The sequence below is a fragment of the Mustelus asterias genome, chromosome 22 (genome assembly GCF_964213995.1).
Source record: "Mustelus asterias chromosome 22, sMusAst1.hap1.1, whole genome shotgun sequence".
In the NCBI taxonomy this organism is placed as follows: Eukaryota; Metazoa; Chordata; class Chondrichthyes; order Carcharhiniformes; family Triakidae; genus Mustelus; species Mustelus asterias.
The window spans coordinates 21446762-21464160 of NC_135822.1; the positions used below are offsets into that span (position 1 = coordinate 21446762).

The 17399-nt window shown below is 41.5% G+C and overlaps 1 protein-coding gene across 9 annotated transcripts in view; it reads left to right on the plus strand.

Annotated features, from left to right (window-relative positions):
* ubr4 (ubiquitin protein ligase E3 component n-recognin 4) overlaps positions 1 to 17399 on the plus strand; it is a 174588-nt gene that overhangs the window by 70976 nt on the left and 86213 nt on the right. For 5 of the 9 annotated variants that reach the window (XM_078238861.1, XM_078238862.1, XM_078238865.1 and 2 more), the window contains exons 41-49: positions 139 to 297; positions 1473 to 1625; positions 2430 to 2657; positions 4302 to 4459; positions 5444 to 5618; positions 7568 to 7802; positions 9889 to 10052; positions 12360 to 12576; positions 12967 to 13183. In XM_078238861.1, coding sequence (XP_078094987.1) covers positions 139 to 297; positions 1473 to 1625; positions 2430 to 2657; positions 4302 to 4459; positions 5444 to 5618; positions 7568 to 7802; positions 9889 to 10052; positions 12360 to 12576; positions 12967 to 13183 — 1706 coding nt within the window. The remainder of the gene's footprint in view (positions 1 to 138; positions 298 to 1472; positions 1626 to 2429; positions 2658 to 4301; positions 4460 to 5443; positions 5619 to 7567; positions 7803 to 9888; positions 10053 to 12359; positions 12577 to 12966; positions 13184 to 17399) is intronic. The other 4 variants (XM_078238863.1, XM_078238868.1, XM_078238867.1 and 1 more) reach the window with 1 other exon arrangement.

Sequence of the window (17399 nt, forward strand, 5' to 3'; positions counted from 1 at the left end):
AGGAAAGGCATGGAATCAGAAACTTATCCAAGACTGTATATCAGACAGACAATCCATTGGAGCTCCAATTTTTGCAAAGGATGCAATCACAACTCATCTTTAGTTCAGATTTGACACCATTTTATTTCCTTGTTGTAGATCACAGTGCTCCAATTATCAGCCTTACTCAAACAGGCTGACTCAAGCAAGCGAAAACTGACCTTGACTCGTCTAGCTTCAGCTCCGGTTCCTTTCACTGTTCTGAGTCTGACTGGAAACCCATGTAATGAGGATTACCTCGCTGTATGTGGTCTGAAGGTAAGTGATGTCTGAAACCTTCAGAAAGCCAGATTCTCTTGTTGAAGTTGTTTAGGTGGGATGGTGTCCCTGCCTCTATGCATACAATCCCATTTAGTTCACAGACACAAATCTTTGAAGGTGGCAGAACAATTTGATATGTCTGTTTTTAAAAGAAGGATGCAGGCTCCTTGGCTTTATAAATACAGGCACAGGGTACAAAACCAAGGAAGCTATGCTCAACATTGAGAAATCACCCTTTGGATCTCAGCTGGATTTATGTGTCCAATTTTGGGCTTTGAGTTTAAAGAGGACATAAAAACCTGAGGGTGCGGCGGTATATTAGAATACTATCAAAGATGAGGGACTTCAGTTACAAAAGAAGCCGGGATTGCTCCTCTTAGTGTGGAGAAGGTTAAGGGGGAGATTTAATAGAGGTGTTCAAAATTACGAGGAGTTTTGATAGAGAACTGTCTCTACTGGCAGAGGAGTTGGCAACCATTGGATTCAGATTTAATATAATTGCTCAAATGTCCAGAGAGAAATTGGTATTTTTACATAGTGGGTTATTGTAATCTGGAATGCACTGCCTGAAACCTAGTTATGTATTAGCCTTTGTATGCTTGAAGTTCACCCATATCTTACCTCTTTGCCCCACTTTAAGTGCTGCCCTGTCACGTTTGCTGAAAACACAAGTTCAGAACACCTTGTTGGAAACAACATGATGCTGTGATGGAAAGCACAGTCTTCCGGAAAGATATCAGGTGTCATCGCTGATCAGCACTCCCTCTAGTGATCCTTATTCGACATTGAAGGAGGACAGGATCAGACTGGATGTGTTGACTGCTCAGTGAATTAGTTTGCTCAGCTTACTGCCTAATTTCATGTGTGAATAATGATTCCTTGGGTTAGGGCCCAGGTCATTGCTGTTGACCATGGAGCCATGCTCTAACATAAGTAAACACATTGGGGAAGGATTTTTTAAACTGCTATCACTCTCCCATTCAAAATTCCCTGGCTGATAGGGTAATATTGGTAACTGACAAGCGACCTCAGTCACATTCCAGGTATTTCCTAGCGGGCATGCATGGATCACTTACTTCTCAGGATCATCTCATGGGCCATTCCATGTTTAACATTTTAATATAGACTGATGGTTTCACAATATCGTAATCTATATGTACCTCATTCTCCAGGACTGTCATGTTCTGACATTCAGCAATTCAGGATCAGTCTCCGATCACCTTGTTCTCCATCCACAACTCGCCACTGGTAACTTCATCATTAAAGCAGTGTGGCTGCCGGGATCACAGACAGAGCTTGCAATTATAACAGCAGATTTTGTCAAGGTAAGGCTGGGGTAGCAGAGTTAAATCTTTTTGCTGCTCTGCATTTCTCTTCCATCATCATCTTGTGCATCTCCATTTTGTAATGGAATGTATCTTGCTGAAAAGGCGTGTTCATTCCTATCTTGTATATGTTGGCCTTCGTTCTAGTGACTGGTGCCAAAGATGGAGAATAGAACTTTTCCTAATTGGGCCACCCTTTGTTGGCTTCAGGCACTCCTGGGTCAAGCATAAAATGCATTCAGGTTGATCTACTTTCTGTGCACCCCACTGGCAGAAAAAGAGCTCTAACATGTCCCTGAATCCTTCTATGGTCTGCACAAGCTTTCCTTATGTTGAATTAATGGAAAGTTCATTTGCTGCAGACTAGTCAAAAGCTGGGTTGTGACTGCTCAAACTCATTTCTTTCAGGACTCTTGCAACTTACAGTGAAGGTACCTCTGCACTGTAATAGAACCAAGTTCCTAGAGTGACAAGTGTCCAAGTTGCTATGCCATCTAGTACCCAAGGGGTGGAGGTTGAATATTTGTTGCCCATTCTCATATCCCTGAGTGGCAGCATTGTACCAAAACTGTATTTATTCTGCAAAGTAATAATTTACCATGATCTGAGACAAACGCAATATTAGGAACATATGGCATGTGGAAAAAATACCATTCCATTAAATACTCGTCAAAACCCAAGTGTTGGCTTAGCTATCCTTAAATTGTGAAATATTGCAACACAAGCTGCTTCAGCAAAAACAAATGAAAAGTCAGGTGCATTTTGAAGTTCCTTCACCAGTTGTGTCCTCACCTCTGCTCGCAGGTTTATGACTTGTCCACTGATGCTTTGAGTCCAATGTACTATTTCCTTTTGCCGAGCTCAAAGATCCGCGACACAACGTTTTTGTTCAATGAGGAAGGGAAGAGTATCATTGTTATCATGTCTTCGGCTGGTTATATCTATACCCAAGTGATGGAAGAAGCAAGCAGTGCTCAGCACGGACCTTTCTACGTCACCAATGTGCTTGAAATCACACACGAGGATCTGAAGGTTTGTGGAACATGTTTAAGTGGAGTTTTGTACAGTGTGCTCACTTTATGCAGGTACAACATTTTCTATTTTCTAGTTGGTGATGGCACCATGGGAGTCTTCTCCAATCGAACATCACTGTAACTGGAAAGTGATGAAACTCAGTTGCTAGAATGGCTCGTCTAGGAATTAGAATTGGGTTGTCTGAGATAGCAACTTAGGGCTGACCAGGAAAATAACTTGCTGTCCCTGCCTGGTCGCCTATGTGTGACTCCAAGGCTACTAGAAATGAGCAGTAAATACTGTTTTACCATTCTCACCCATATCCTAACAAATTCTAATGACCTCCAGTATTTTGGTTGCTAGGTTACTCATGCAGCTGTCATGAGCTTTGGGCCTTAAAAAAAGACTTGAATTTATATGGTGCCTTTTATGACTTTGGTATGTTCCAAAGTCCTGTACAACTAATTAACTACCTTTTGAAGTGAAGCTGCTGTTGTAATGTGGGAAACATATAATATTGTCTGACTTCCCAAGCATCACAAACTTAGAATCATGTGTTGTATTTGCATAACCCAAATAAAAATATCAAATTTGGAAAAGGAAGGTGCTGATCATAAACCTCTTCTAATAATCTTAGTACATATTGGTTCTATGCAGTGGCTATCAGTTATATTAATCAGATATGTCCTGTTTAATGTAGAAATTATCTGGCGAGGCATCCTATTCTGAAGGTTTCTCAGTTCATAGTTAGACAAGGATAGCTATCACCTGAGAAACCTTTTGCTGCAGACTGTCCTTCAACCATCGAGCAAAAGTTTTAATCATAACTTCTGCTCCTCTTCTGTGTTAAGGATTGATCCATCAAGCTACCAAACCAAGCCCCTGCTTATCTTTATGTTGGTGCCACATTGTTGAGCTACCTGGTCTCCAGATTATTGTTTCCAGTTAATCTGATGCACTAGTAGCACAAGGCCTTACAAACAGCACTTTTATAAGTAAATAAGACCAAAACATCGTTGTTGGAATATTGTGTTTTTATGGCAAGATGTATAGTATACACGAGCGCAAATAAATGTTTAGATGCAACAGTGAACCTGTAGACAACTAAGAACATTTAAGATAGGTTAGGGAGATGGTGATGGAAAGGTGGCTATCAGTTATAGGTGGGTTTGTTGGACCAAATGGCCATTTCTATGTTTTAATTTCAACACAAGTATGTATAGTGGTGCTTCAGGTTACAGAAATGTTTGTTTTCATTATTGGGTTTGCCGCAAAGGCACTACCTTCTCAGGGCCTTGTTGCCCTGAGAAGGTAGTGATTTAACAGGTTTGCTGTGTTACTTCAGAGGGCAGATGAGAGTGAACAATATTGGTGTGGGACTGGAATCACATCTAATAGCCTCATGTTCACTCTTACTGATACTAGTTTTTATATTTCCAGATTTTTCAAACTTCAAATTGCCATGGTGGAGTTTAAATTAACTTTCTCTGTATTGCTAGTCCTGGAACATAATCACTCTGTTACCTGAAGCTGTTGTGATAGCGGCATCGCAAGTGCAAATAAAAAATATATAGTGCATTAACTCATCATTAGATTGTTGTTTTCATTGCATTCTGTTCTATGTATACAGCTGAACATAGTTCTTTCTCCCGTTCTTTCCAGGACAGCAATGGACAGGTTGCTGGTGGTGGTGTCTCTGTTTATTACTCCCATGTTCTGCAGATGCTGTTTTTTAGTTATAGCCAGGGCAAATCCTTTGCTGCCATGTTAAGTCGCACAACACTGGAAGTACAGCGCCTGTTCCCAATCAATCTGAAAAGGTAAGTGACGCCTTGGGACTGTTTCTCAGGAGATGAGGGACAAGTATTTCTTTTGTCAGCTTTGAGGAACCTGCTGTATTAGTTTTACATTTTACAGTTTCTGACTAATGTGATTATGTTAATGATTAATTAGTCAAATACTAAATGCCCCAGCAGAAATTGGTTTATAGAATGGTGGCAAAAAGCAAAAAACTGTAAATGCTGGAAACTCAAATCCATAGAGAACAGATAGGTTAAAGTTTCAGATACAGAATCTTGGCCAGAAATATCAACATAGATGTTCTCTCCAGAGTTGCTTGCAGCAATTGTATTTTGGACCATTGAGAATTAATACGTAGTCATCTGAGAGTTTCAGACAGTTTAAATCAACTCTACTTATTCATATCTCTCTCTCTCTCCAGTCTATCTCTGTCCTTTGCTTTTCTCTCTCTCCCTTCCTGCTTTCCCACGTTTTCCATTACCCCACTTTTCCTTACCCCTTTCTTACTTTCCTTCCCATCGCCCTCCTCTCCCATGATCTCCTCCCTGCTCTCCCTCCCATAGCCACTACCTGCTCTCTCCTGCACCACTCCCACCCTCCCTTTCCTGGTATCCGTCTGCTTCCATGATGGTTGCATCATTTTATTTAAAGTTTATTTATTAGTGTCACAAGTAGGCTTACGTTAACACTGCAATGAAGTTACTGTGAAAATCCCCTCGTTGCCACACTCTGGCGCCTGTTCGGGTACACTGAGGGAGAATTTAGCATGGCCAATGCACCTAACCAACACATGTTTCGGACTGTGGGAGGAAACCGGAGCACCCGGAGGAAACCCACACAGACACTGGGAGAACGTGCAGACTCCACACAGACAGTGACTCAATCCGGGAATTGAACCTGGTGCTGTGAGGCAGCAGTGCTAACCACCGTGCCACTATCTTTTCAATCTGTGTTATTCACCAACTATGCTTCATATTTGTCTCCCTTTATTTTCCTCTCTGCAGTTCAAATGGTGGCAGTGGGAAAACTGTTCCTGCCCTATGCCAGTGGTCAGAGGTGATGAACCATCCTGGCCTGGTCTGCTGTGTGCAACAGACCACTGGAATTCCACTTGTCATCATGGTCAAACCGGACACCTTCCTCATCCAGGAGATTAAAACTCTACCAGCCAAAGCCAAGGTCAGTCACCGTCTCAGGGAACACAGGCCTTTGACAAACTGATGCCTGAAAGGACAGAGATAAGAATTCAACCCTTTAAGTGTTACTAATTGTAGATTTATTCTGAATCTATTTTTTTTGGATGCATTAATATAATTTTCTATCAGCAAAATACACAAGCCTCTTATGCAATTTAATGCAACTTATTTTCAGTTGGGATAACAGTACCAGAACCAAGTCATCCTAAGAGAAATGTAATATCTAACCTGGGAATGAGAGTCAGAACTGCAGATATTGCTATGTGTATTCATGAATTTGGCTGTTAAGCACCAAATCCAGACACGGCACTGCTCAGCGATTGCAATTTATTTGATTCCTATACTGGCTTCAGATTCAGCTTTTTCATCTGCTTTCATTGCCTTATTGACCGTCAGAACTGGTGACTCAGTGCAGTGGCTGACCTGAAGATTGCAGCTGCTTTTTTCACTGTTCAGACTGTAGTGAAGGAAGGATACCTCAGTCCCCCTACAGCTGAGTAATTCAGCTGAATGTTGTCTGCTGATTTGCCCTCCCCAATCCTGTATTCTTTCCCTAAATTGAGAGGTAACAAAATAAAATTAAAACAACAAATACTGGAAATACGCAGCTGGAAAAAGGGAAGATAATGTTTCAGATGGGCCATTTCATCAATACCGACATGGGCAGGTAGGAGAAACCATTTTATATGACTGCGGGAAAGGGGGAAGAATCATAATTAAAGGTCACAAGTGCAGAAATGCTAAGTCGTAAAGAGGAAACTGATGATATAATAACTGGAAACAGACTTTTCTGCACTCCGTTTTCAGTTCCAATGAAGGGTAACCAACTGAATTATCAATCAGTTCTTTCAGGATTTCCCTCGGTGACTCATTTTTTCCGGTGAATAGCTGAGCCATACCTTCCCGTTCTGTATCAGGTTTGATTCCTGATGGGGTGTTCGAGTTTACTTCAGGAATCCTGGATTAGTGAGGGTGTAATCAACCCAAATTCCTAATCCTGATTACTGCCGTGTGAGTGGCCTTTGCTGAATGTCGGGAAGGAACAGGATCATGATTGTCTCTGATACTCCTGCAATGAAGCAGATTGTTAGCATTCAGTCGGATTGGCATGTGAAAGTTAACAAATTTACCAGAAGGCAACCGGTGCCCAGGTTCGCATTTGGAGTGGAGACCTTGCATTACTATGAATAGGATATTATATGTACCAGTTGCCTCTTTTTGTAGTTCTGGTTACATCCATGCTTTGACCACTGTTTGTGGTTCTTCATTACTTTGGACAGTCCTATAAAAAGGGTTCCCCTAATTCAATTGCAAATGATTGGTGCAAAGATAGAGAAAGCAAGGCATGAATTGCTTCAGGAGAGGTGGGAAAAATAGGGAGTGATCTACTTTGTATTTTTAAATTTTACCAAATTTCCAGTGTTCAGGTTTTATTGTGACTGCAAGTGCAGCCAGTGTTGTTGTTCAGGTCATTCAGCTGCTGGGTGTATGAGCATTGCCATAAAACAAGGAAATAATATTAACATTCAAGCATAGTTACAGCACTCGTAGAATATCTATGTGTTACTTTGGAATGGATTGAAGACATTCTTAGAGAGTTGCACATTTCAGGGAGTGGACTGCGGAATCTTCACTATTCCCATTGTAGAGTAGGGGGGGGGAAGATCTCAAATTTAGGAATTGCTAAATTGATGTCGAGGGCCCAAGCAGGGTGATTTATTATAAATGAAAGAAGATAAATGAATAATAGCACTTACATTAGCAAGCACGTTTGGAGCATTCAACAGTAGAGAAATGGGAAAGATGAAAATGGTTAGATTAGCAAGTAAACAGTCTTCAGAGAAGGCATTTAAAAGAGATTTGCTTGTTCCTAAACTATGATATTCTTGTGTCCCCATTAACACCTCCCCCCAACACCTCTTTATATTTTAGATCCAGGACATGGTTGCAATTCGCCACACAGCCAGCAATGACCAGCAAAGAACAACCATGATACTCTTGTGTGAGGATGGCAGCCTGCGAATCTACATGGCAAATGTTGAGAACACTTCCTATTGGCTACAGCCTTCGCTGCAGCCCAGCAGTGTCATCAGCATCTTGAAACCAGTCCGCAAGCGCAAAGCTGTAGCTGCCAGTAAGGTTCAACTCATGGAAATACCCTGCTTAGGTGAAAGGAGAGAGTAATAGTGAGAAAATGTATGAGTATAGTGTATTTCGCGTGGGAAATGTATCCTGGCTAAACTGTTCAATCTGTTCTCGAGCTTGAAGTGAGGGGCTGGTCCACTCTTCAGGACCTTTTAAAGTAATTCTTAGGGATTAAACTTTGCTTTTTTTGTGATATTTTTACTGTTGAGTTACCAAGTCCAGTAATGTGTGAGAACAAAATTGATAAACACAGGTGAAAAATTGGGGATGACCCTTTAGTTAATTATTGCCTCTCTCTCCTGAAGCTATTTCCATCCCATAAGACCATAAGACATAGGAGCGGAAGTAAGGCCATTCGGCCCATCGAGTCCACTCCACCATTCAATCATGGTTGATTTCAACTCCATTTACCCGCTCTCTCCCCATAGCCCTTAATTTCTCGAGAAATCAAGAATTTATCAATTTCTGTCTTGAAGACGCTCAACGTCTTGGCCTCCACAGCCCTCTGTGGCAATGAATTCCACAGACCTACCACTCTCTGGCTGAAGAAATTTCTCCTCATCTCTGTTCTAAAGTGACTCCCTTTTATTCTAAGGCTGTGCCCCCGCGTCCTAGTCTCCCCTGCTAATGGAAACAACTTCCCTACGTCCATCCTATCTAAGCCGTTCATTATCTTGTAAGTTTCTATTAGATCTCCCCTCAACCTCCTAAACTCCAATGAATATAATCCCACGATCCTCAGACGTTCATCGTATGTCAGGCCTACCATTCCTGGGATCATCCGTGTGAATCTCCGCTGGACCCGCTCCAGTGCCAGTATGTCCTTCCTGAGGTGTGGGGCCCAAAATTGCTCACAGTACTCCAAATGGGGCCTAACCAGTGCTTTATAAAGCCTCAGAAGTACATCCCTGCTTTTGTATTCCAAGCCTCTTGAGATAAATGACAATCCCCTGTGCACTGCCACCTTCAAATCCTCTCAGTCAGTTCTCCTTGTATCACCTGAGGCAAGTAAGGCATAAAGCATGTTAAGAATTTTTCTAATCTCATTTCAAATGGGCGGTGGTGCTGGGACTTAAGCTCCACTGACATTTAGCAGCTGCTTCCTGTAATAAGTCTTCAGAGGCAGAAGTCCCTTCATCAGAACCTCTTTATTTACAATTCCAACTGCAGTACACAGAGTGCTATCAGTCAGCAGGCTACCTTCGGGAGTGCCAGAGGAGCTGACACTCCCAGTTAAATACAAGAAAAAGACCCCCTGATCGGCCCATCAATTGACGACTCAATCAGGGAGTTCATATTCCAACCTCAATGGCCTGATTGAAGTCATACTTCCTTTCCAGTCCTCTCTATTCTTGCAATTGGCTGTTATTACAAACTATTGAGACCTTGTAATAAAAGACGGTGTTTATTTATTAGTCACAAGTAGGCTTACATTCACACTGCAATGAAGTTACTGTGAAAATCCCCTAGTCGCCACACTCCGGCACCTGCAATATATTGCAATATTTTATCCCGTGGTGTTTCCTCTTTACACATACACCTGCAACAATCAGACTTCTTTTCAGATGCTAATTGACTGTCAGAAATATACTGAAGGTCAATTAGTATCTGAAAGGGAGAGTCAGCATCATGTTTGAGGTCGTCTCCTTCAACTGACGGATTCTCATTAGAAACAGACAGAATTATTTCATAAAATGTGCGTAAAAGTACTCCCGACAACATTAATCCCTTACAGTTAAGAATGTAATTTGTTTTGACTCAGAGATGCATATTTAAATATTTATAAACAAATACCAAACAATCCTACAAATCAGGTATATTTTGAAATGCATTTGCTTTACTTGTGAATTTTTAGTTTTACAATTACTGTTTCAGAATCCAACAATCTTAACAGCCTCCAGTGATATGCAATGTGAGATAATCTTTGAACTGAATGCATTAATGTAGAGCCTATGCTTGGTAGTTTGAATTCTGAACAAAAAGGCCAGATAAAAGTGAAGTTTACTTTTTCTCAGTAGGAAACATTCATTGTATGATAGGTGCTTTTAGTAGCATCCTGAATAACTGATTAACTACTGATGAGTTTCTTTTGGTACCTCTGTTCACAGCAACCCGCACGTCCAGTCAGGTAACATTTCCAATTGATTTCTTTGAACACAACCAGCAACTGACCGATGTTGAGTTTGGGGGAAATGATTTGCTCCAAGTGTACAACATGCAACAAATTAAACATCGACTGAACTCCACGGGCATGTATGTTGCCAGCACCAAGGTATGAGTCTACCAGCCAGCAATAGCACCAACTCTTTTCAAAAAAGATTTTGCTAATTTTTGATCTGTTGTCAACTACTTGGCAAACCTCACCCACCCTCCCAATATTTCCATATTGCAGGAAGCATGAAAAGTGTAGACAGTGAATACTAGAAGGCACAGCACTTTGGTGACCAGTTGGTTCATCAGGTCTACAAAAGGGCTAATTAGTTCCATTCTCCTTTTCAAGTATATAACCAGGTCCCTATTGAAAGTTGCCATTAAATTTGGGTCGCACTCCAGAACATCATAACCAGCTGCGTAAAACAAAACAAATCTCCTCATTTTGCCTCTGGCAATTTGGCAATTGCATTAAATCTGTGTTCTCTGGTTCCTCGCTCTTCTGCCAGAAATAGTTACTCGATACATTCTCTGAATTTTCTTTTGGCAACGTTTGGATTGCTTGGTAAGGGAGAAAATTTATGTGATTATCAACAACCAAGGGAATGTAATGTGCAAATGCAGGCAGGTTTACTGAGGTTTGTAACATGTTGAGTATATTTGATGATAAATTGGAATGTTAATTTTACCAAGTATAATTGCATCTGCAATTTTATTGCAGTTTTGGACCTCTTTTCTAAAGGACATTGTTCTCTGCGCCCATATCAATTCAAAGATGGGAAATCTGAGACTTAACATCTTTTTAAAAAAGTTTTATTTATTAGTTACAAGTAGTCTTACATTAACACCGAAATGAAGTTACTGTGAAAATCCCCTAGCCGCCATGCTCCGGTGCCTGTCCGGGCACACTGAGGGAGAATTTGGCATGGCCAATTCACCTAACCTGTACATCTTTGGACTGTGGGAGGAAACCGGAGCACCCGGAGGAAACCCACACAGACACAGGGAGAATGTACAAACTCCACAAAGACAGTGACCCAAGCCAGGAATTGAATCCAGGTCCCTGGTGCTGTGAGACAGCAGTGCTAACACTGTGCCGCCAATCAATGTTTCTTGTAGAAGGTAGAAAGAGGGCCCCATACAGATTTTTAAAATGTTGATAAAATTAAGGCAATGTAGATTGAATTAAGTTAGCTCCTAGAGCACAAGAACACAAGATTTGGAAATCTTAACCAGTATGGTCTTATCAAGACTGACGATTGGGAACTAGCAAATGCCAAATTCACATTCTGTACATTTTGCTGATTGCTATCAGTGATGTGAGGGGATGATGTTTACAGGTTTCTTGCTGTGTAACTGGAGCTGCTATTCGTTTAGCAACTTGGATTGGACGTATTGCAGTTAGTAATCTGAGAATGATAACTGTAGTTGACATATATTGCTAGACGTCTGTGTCCTTGCTATGTTGCTTGCTGCAACCACTTTTTATCAATCTTAAAAGTGCAACAGGAAATACTGGGTTCTAATACACGTGGTGTCAACAGCTGCAGCTGTTGAGGATGTGATTAGATGAACTAAGCTTATGACAATATGCTTACTTATTGCAGCAGTTTCAACAGCTGAGTATCCAGAAAACTGAAGGCAACCTTCTTTTCATACAAGCATTTATGCACCTATCATTTTGGCTCAGTCCATCTACTCAACTGCCACCTCAGGCAAAGTCTGGAGGGACCAAACATACATATACTAGTCTGAAATTTCCTTCCCTCAAGTGACTTGAGTTGCTGAGATTTTTTTTTATCACTTCCCTCACATTTCTTGGTTGTATCCTTGTCTCTTCTCCATGCCTTATCATCTCAGAAGTTGACTCACATGGCCTCCACGGTACATGTCACCCAGAAAGATCTGTGCTTTGTATTCTTGCAAAACTCTACTAGCTCATCACTCAGCAAATTAATTTTAAAAATCCTTATCCTTGGTGATTTTTAACCAAATATTTGTGCACACAATTCACAACTCCATTCTCGGTTTACTCCTTGTTCCACAGCCCCTGTACCTCACCATTATGGATATCTTTCACTCACTGTACCTCAAACTTGTCTAAACGTTGCCTTCCTATTTTCAAAAGCTTCCTAAAATCTTTTCTTGTTTTTCCAATGTCTGCAGTGAGGTGGACCAGGTTCCAATGTAGAGTAGCATATAGTAGTAATAAGATTCTCATTTAGTTTATTGCTATCATTTTAAATGTGTTTGCTGTGGGTTGGTGTAAGAAGGATGGTTAATCCTATGCTTGCATATCTTCCCCATTAGATGTCAATCTGTAACAGTGGACCAGAGGAAGTTTAATAATTGGGCAATAGTAAGTAGATTTGCACTTGATTTGATCTGCTTTGGTTGGTATTCAAATTCTCTACTTGGTTCTTTACAGCCAGGTGGATTTACAGTGGAAGGCGTCAACAACAATGCCACCATGGTAATGACAGGGATGCGGATCCAGGTTGGGACACAGGCCATTGAGAGAGCACCATCGTACATTGAGATTTTTGGCCGCACAATGCAATTGAACTTGACAAGAGCTCGTTGGTTTGACTACCCATTTACCCGTGAAGAAGCATTACAGGCTGATAAGAAACTAACCATTTTTGGTAAGTGGGAACTAGCCAGTAGAAATGCATGCAATCCCAAGTTTATAGAACATGTTATCCTGTAGGCGTATCATAGAAATTTTTCTGCACTGACCAATCATGACCCTGTTGAGACAGGCCAGGGTTGTGTATTTCTGTATTAACGTCCTGTAACTGTTGCATACTTGTTTAGCTCTCTGTCCCAGTTTTCTGAACTCAGCCTAGGAGTATGCAAGAAATGTTAGGTATTTCTGCTCTTTGGGAATAAGTACATTGCTGTTCTCCCAGTCTAGAGCTCTGGCAGAGATTTAGGACTAAACCATCTTTATTTCTTACGTGCTGGTGCATCTCTTTTGTTCTATTCAAGACCTCGATGTTATGTTTTCTCTTTTTTTTTCCTGGTCCTTGCAGTTGGTGCTTCAGTTGATCCAGCTGGGGTCACAATGGTAGATTCAATAAAAATCTATGGGAAAACCAAGGAGCAGTTTGGTTGGCCCGATGAACCTCCAGAGGATTTCCCATCGGCCTCGGTAAATAACGTCGCTGTTCCAAGTGTCAGCCAGAGTAACAGCACAGGAGAGGTGGACTCAGCCACCCCAACCTCCACCAGCGGCTCTGTCCTCGAGAGGTAAGCACAAGCTGGAACTGCTTGAAGTTATGTGAACTGCTTACTAACTTCCTGCTCTTCAGTTGGTGAGGAACAAATGAAGAATGATGTGCATAAAATTGACAGCATTGTAAATTAGATTCCATTGAATAACAAATCTCAAAATACATTTTGTTGTCCCAAGCTTTTGACTCCTAATGGAGAAAAATTGACAAGGATGATGATGCAAAATAATTGTTTACATGAGAAATGATCTTTTGTCCCGCTTGCAACATTTGTTCTGTAACCAAATTCTGGGCATATTGGAGTTTCTTCTTGCTGAACCATATGTGGCTGTTGTGTGAAAAGCTTTTCATTACAGCATGATCTCAGATTGTGTCCTGAGCTTGCAGTATCTGCACAGGTGGATTTATATGTTTCTTATGTTCCAAAATACAGTTGAATTGGGAAGTGTTTAGATGTACAAAGATAACCATTTCTTCCTACTCCTTTCATTTTTTCCTCTGTCCTGTTTACAACCCTGGGCATGTCTGTCCTAATCTCTGCCATGAATGCTTCATTTGAATTCCCTGTATCCATTCTTATGTGTATGTTGTGGCTATTATTCCAGATCAGAGCCCGTTACTTGTATTGCACCGTTCTCTCTTTTTTTTCTCTTGACCCCTTTCAGACTTGTCTATCCTGTTTCTTCACCATCCTGTCATGCCACCTTTATATTTGCTCCCCTAATAACTTTCTCTGCTTCCCTACTCTTTTGCCTCTGCTGCAGACATGAATCTCTGTTGAATAAACATTCAGCTACTCCCTATGCCTCTCTTGGCATCCTCGGAAGGGTCATTGCAGACTTTGTGCAGGCAGCAATCCCAGCTGCCTCATCCTCTTAGAACAAAGAAAAAAGAAAATTACAACACAGGAACAGACCCTTTGGCCTTCCAAGCCTGCACCAACCATGCTGCCCGACTTAGCCTGTAACCTACTCACCCAAATATGTTGGTTGGGTACTAACTTCACCCACCTCCCTGTTCTGCTTGCCTATCCAGCACAGTCCCTTGAATTCTGTTACCACATCAACAATTACCAAAAACTATCCCTTATTTTGAATGTTTGCATTTGATATTATACTTTGAAATCTTTCTCTACACCCTAGCTACGTTCTGCATCCTCTCATTTCCTTCTCTATGTATGGTATGCTTTGTCTGTATAGCGCACAAGAAACTATACTTTTCACTGTATACTAATACATGTGACAATAATAAATCAAATCAAAAATTTGGTTTATTGTTGACACCATCTTCCCTTTCACCAAAGCCTCTGTGGCTGACTATACTTTTCACCATCTCTGCTATCAGCAATTTAGCCCTTGTTACCAAGCCGTGATCTACTTTTTTAATCCCTCTGAGAACTTTTGTTCAGTAACTCCTCTCAACTCTCTTTTGCGCCACATCCCCACTGAGCCCCACACCAAGTTTCTCCACAAAGTATTCTCCCTTTCTTAGCCCCTGAGCATTTCCAAATCCTCTGATTTAAATTTTCATCTCAACATCTTTTTTCCTCTGTACTGTGTTACTTGCCTTCCACATAAGCTTTTCACCTCCTATTTATACTCACTCAACCTTGTGGCCTCTCCACTTGATCATTTATAAGAATATGGTCAGAAATGTTCTTGTATTCTTCACCAAATTACTCCCTTCCAATCCTCAGTACCTTCTGCATCTGCTTCTGTAAAATAAACTACCCAAAGTTACAGATGCACTCACAAAGTCCCAGTTGCCTAGTCTTAGGATTTTCATTCACCGTAATATTTCTGCATCTGTCAATTTGCTCAGCCACTCCCTCAACTCTATCTTCTGATGCCCTTGTGCCCAGAAAGCTGCCTCATCCTGGTCCATCTTCTGGTATGGTCCCATCTTGGCTCCACATGTCCAAGAGCCAAATTTGTGCATATCTGGTGGCTAACTGCACTAGCCATCCATCTATTGAGCTAGACCACATCATGTGCAATTAGGCCTCTTTCACCTCTGCCAAAACGGCTCACGATTCCTGGATCATCTTGGACAGCAAAGATAACTAATGCTTATTTTCTACATGATCATACATCTGTTTAAGTCCCTGGCATGTATTCCCTTCACCCTCACCTTCTTCACCGTCATCTCCCATTAACTATGCTTCCTCTCTAGCCTTGAATCAACATCTTTCCTTAGCCTCTCTCCTTTCTCCCCTCTCCAAACTCATCTTGTCCGTGGGACTGATTTCCAGCTCCCTTGATCCCATCATAGTAAACTGCTAATCACCCAGCTTTTCTTCCTGATTCCAGTGTTAGCTACCATTGTAAGTGGTTCCTTTTCCTCTGGTATTGTTCCCTTCAAAACTGTCAACCCCTACAAGACAGCCACCCTCGACTTCTTTGACTTTGCAAGCTACTGCTCCATTTCCAACCTCCCTTTTGACTCCTTAAATGTGCTGTTGCCTCACAAATCCATGCCAGACTTTCCACATTTGAATCTCTCAACTCTGCAGTCCACAGCAACAAAACAGACCAAATCAAATTGACAAATAACATCTCTCTGACTGTATATTTTATGTTCTTGATCTGCCTGCAGTCATTGACATTGCTGACAACAGCAGTCTCCTTGAATGCCTCTTGACCCATGTCCTTTTAGTGTCCTCTGTTCACCTCCCCGACTTAGCTCCATGCATGACTAGCTTATCATTGCCAAAAGGTCTCCTACAAAGGTTGCTCTTTGCATTTTCTCACTGTTTTCTCCAGTGTCCTCCAAGGAACGATCATTGACTTTATCTACATGCTACCCCACCATTATATCATCCAACTGTATTCATGCTAACGATAGCCGCCTCTATGTTTCTCAACCTCTTCACTGCTTTTCTGTTATCAGACTGTTTGTCCAACACCCGGACAGCTACAGTTTCCTTCAACAAAACACGGTAACCCAAAACCATGTCGGTGGCCCCACCACAAATTCCATATCCATACCATTGATTCCATCCTCCCTCCCCCACCACTATCTTTGGTTGGACTGTTTGCAGTCGTGACATCCTATTCAATCCTGAGCTGATCATTTGATCCTCATCAAAAAACCACCTCTGCAACGTGCTTTCATCCACACCTAGTTCAACCCCTGTTCCTCCAAAATCCTTATCCATTTCTTTGAACTATTGCAGTTTGCTCTTGACTAGCCCCCTACTCTCCATCCTCTGTAAATTTAATCTCATACTCTATTGCCTGTATTGCACTCTGCACCAAGACTGCTCACCAATCTCTTCTGGGCCCACTGATCTACGCTGGCCAATGTCTCAAAATTCTCAGCCACAAGTTTAAATCCCTGCAAGACTTTTACCTGCAATCTACTACAAACCTTCCCTTCACATCACTGCCCCTTCAACCCCAAAATCTTCTTTGACCTGGGCCTCGTGCATCTATCCACCACCTTCACTTTGGCTCACCTTGACAGTTGTGCATTCAGGCACGTAGACCTAATGCCATGGAACTCCATCCCTAAACCCTTTCATCTTTCCCCCTGTTAGAATCATCCCTGAAAATTCCCCTTTTTCACTTCACATTATCTCATCTTTTGGAATGGAGTTTAAATTGGTGGCATAGTGGGAATATCACTGAACCAGTCGTCCAGAGGTCCAGACTAATGCTCTGGGGAAATGGGTTCAAATCCCACCACAACAGCTGGTGGAATTTAAAAATCAATTAATAAAATCTGAAATTGAAAGCTAGTCTCAGTAATGACCATGAAACTTGATTGTTGTAAAAACCCATCTGGTTCACTAATGTCCTTTAGGGAAGGAGAGCTTCCATCCTTACCTGGTCTGGCCTACATGTGTCTCCAGGTCTACAGTAATGTGCTTGACTCTTAAATGCCCTCTGGAATGGCCTATTAAACCACTCCGTTGAAGGACTGGCCCACATCTCATGAAAGAATAGGGAGAAAAAATGACTGATTATAGCTCTGCCCAGCGCTGTGGGTTTTTTTATGTTTTAAGGCACCATAGAAATGCACTTTGTTGAATCAAGGAGAAAGATTGAGTAAACTTAAGGATAAGGGGCATCTCTTAAGACCCTATGAGGGGCGTAAAATTATGTTTTTTTTACGTTGAGCTGATGGACTTTATGGTCTTGCTCAAAGCATTGATAGTTTAACGTCAACTCCAGATGTTTAAAGAAAACTGTGATCAATTTAAGATTTGAAAATAAATTTAAAATGGCAAG